Consider the following 2,929-nt stretch of genomic DNA (forward strand, 5'->3'; position numbering starts at 1 on the left):
CCCTCGCGGAGACTAAGCGAACTTTCATGAACTCTTTTTCGACGGTCGATAAATGACCAGAATTACTTACGGTCGCGCATCGATTACCATATGAAAATCTTGTAAAGAGTGCGCGTGAGACTCACCACGAAGCAGAGATGCGCGTCTGCTTCGGCGTCCCCGTCGGCCATTTAATTCATTCTCATTTTGGCGTCTTTGTGGCAGGCAGGGATGGGCGCGTAAAATACTCGAAGTAATTTACCTGGTTTTTTACGGTAATTTACTACGTATTTTACGTAGCTGGTTTCTTACCGGATGTAAAATACATCAATGTTTGCGATCATAACCTTCTTGATTCTTGACAGACACTGATTGTCGCTATGTAAACATAACCTCTAGATTACATTTTACTTGTTTTGTTTATTAGTTTAAAAAAATAAATTAAAATGAACAGAGGTGGTAGGCCACGGCACAACAGTTACAACGAATTCTCTTTTATATTTAAAAAAGAAAATGGCAAGAGTGTTGCTCTTTGCCAAGGATGTAACCAAATTTTAAAAAATACAGCTAAAGAACGCTTAAAGTCCCATCGGTAAGTTAAAGAAACCTTTATATTTTTTACAAATAATTAATTTGATTAATGATTTAATATTTATATTATTATTAAGAAAAATCTGCATTATTCCGGAGAACGAAGAAAATCATCAGGATCATGATGAAATGGACGTGGATTCAACGCGAAATTCTGCAATTACAAGGATGTCAATAAGTCTTGATAACATTGTTGAAAAAATTCCACTGAATAACAATACGGTAAATTTCGATATAAAATAATAAATTAAAAAAGATATTTGTAAGTAAATAAATTACATTTAAATTTTAATAGTTTATTGGAACTAAACTTTTTTGTAAATATGATATAGTTTCCGAAAAATAATCTTACTCAAATTGTTCATTGTATGTTTGATTAAATTTTTAATAATTTCAGATTGATAAATCGCTTAATTTAGATATAAGTTCAACCAACGAACCAGAGTCTACAGTTAATTCCAATAAGGAACTTCGTTTTGCTTCCCCATCTGTTTCGCGACAAAGAAAAATCAAACCATATATGGATAGAATCAATAAAGCTGAAAAAACACAGATCGATGAAGGACTTTCTGATTTATTGTTTGGATGTAACATAGATCCTAATATTGTGAAATCAATTTATTTCAAGAATTTTATAAAACTATTACGACCAGCTTATATTCCACCTAATGCGGAAGACTTTTTGTCTTATTTTTTGGATGTGTCATATGAAAAATTTCTAAAACGCTGTACATTAAATGCACTTACTGAGGGAGTATTATTTTTAAATACAGTAACTCACGAAAATACTAGCAGCATTTTGTCAATTACTAGAGATTTCAATGGGAATACAACTTTTTTAAAATCCTTTTCGACGACGGGCCCGGATGATAAAACTATACTTGAACCTCAAGAAATAATTACACAGGCAATTGATATAGCTAGGACTAAGTATAATTTGGAAATATGTGCAGTTCTGTCAAAAGATGCGACATCACTTGTGTACAATAATTCAAAAGTCTGGTTATTAGTTTGTAACGTTACATTTGCCAATGATGTTGGTAATTCCATTACAGACATTAGTTTATACAACAATGCTTGCAAGATTTATAACGAATGTCTAAATAGGAATTTGTTTGAATATCTTAATTATAATGTTATTGAGCTTTTAGAATCGGAAAGCACATTATGGTTGGAACACTTTAAAACATATTTCTTTTATAAAAATAATGTACAAGTTTTAAGAAAAATTATAGTCGATTTGAAACATAAGTTTAGTAATGATATTACGAAACTATTATTCTGTGATGTTTTTGAAACTGAAGTAACAGAATTTTTGAAGTGTTATGAACTACTCTCTGATATGATCAAAAAGTTTGGTAGCAAGGATTATTCAATAGCAGACTCATGTGAGGATTGGCTAAATTTAAACTGCTCTGAAAACATATTATTACTATCTGGTATTGATCGTTTTTGGACTAAAATAAAGCACCGAGTATCTATGACTGCAAATTTTCTACATCCTAAGTACAGAGGTCTGAAATTATGTAACGAAGATATAAAAGAAGTTAATAACTTTTTTTTCGAAAATCTTAGCAATATTGGATTAGATCAAGTAATTCTGTATAAAGAAAAGAAAAGCGTTTTTCGTTCACTTTTTGAAAAAAATGTCGACTCCCCTAAATCATTTTGGGGCTTTGCAGAATCAGAATGTCAGGAATTAGCATTATTTGCGAAAAAAATATTGCAAATCCCAGCTTGTACAATCGAATTGAAAAGTAAATTCCATACACGAAGAAATTTGTCAAATGAAAAGTTTACAAAATTATCTAATTTATTTTACGATCTCAGAATCCGTGATTCTGAACAACTGTCTACATTGTGAATTTGAGGCTTGACGACATCTTAACTTTACCAAATATCATTATTCTTTTGTTATTTATTTATAATTATTACTTTAAAAATTAAAAACAAACAGAAAGTTGAGTTTTATGTTAACTCTTTTAATAAATCGGAGATTTTACGTATTTAAAATTGAAATGTTAAAGGTTTTGAAAACTCTAAGTGTCTAGTGTTTAATGTTTCGGTGTGTAAAATGTTCAAAAGACACAGTATTTAATAATAGTTTATTAAGTTCTTAGAAAAACTTATTAAGAAAATAATTTTTCACAAAAAGCATAATAAAAACAATAATTAGAATTATTTTAGATATTTATGTTAAAAACAAATGTTTTAATAAAGTTTTATTGCCATCAGAGAAATCTATAATGTATGAAATAATAAAACACAAATAATACAAACTTCAATTGTACTTTTACTTATTACAAATTTCTTAAAACTTATTAAATTTTTGTATAAGCGGTTAATACACAAATCAACA

The 2,929-nt window shown here is 29.2% G+C and overlaps 1 protein-coding gene across 1 annotated transcript; it reads left to right on the plus strand.

The window, feature by feature from the left end:
- The first annotated feature begins 351 nt into the window (after window positions 1-351).
- LOC122501878 lies at window positions 352-2,557 on the plus strand. Its single transcript, XM_043611641.1, has 3 exons — window positions 352-571; window positions 648-792; window positions 968-2,557. The coding sequence occupies exons 1-3, from the start codon at window positions 426-428 to the stop codon at window positions 2,432-2,434; spliced, it is 1,758 nt and encodes a 585-aa protein (XP_043467576.1). The 5' UTR covers window positions 352-425; the 3' UTR covers window positions 2,435-2,557.
- The last annotated feature ends 372 nt before the right edge of the window (window positions 2,558-2,929 follow it).

Source organism: Leptopilina heterotoma, unplaced genomic scaffold (assembly GCF_015476425.1).
Source record: "Leptopilina heterotoma isolate Lh14 unplaced genomic scaffold, ASM1547642v1 Lhet_217, whole genome shotgun sequence".
In the NCBI taxonomy this organism is placed as follows: Eukaryota; Metazoa; Arthropoda; class Insecta; order Hymenoptera; family Figitidae; genus Leptopilina; species Leptopilina heterotoma.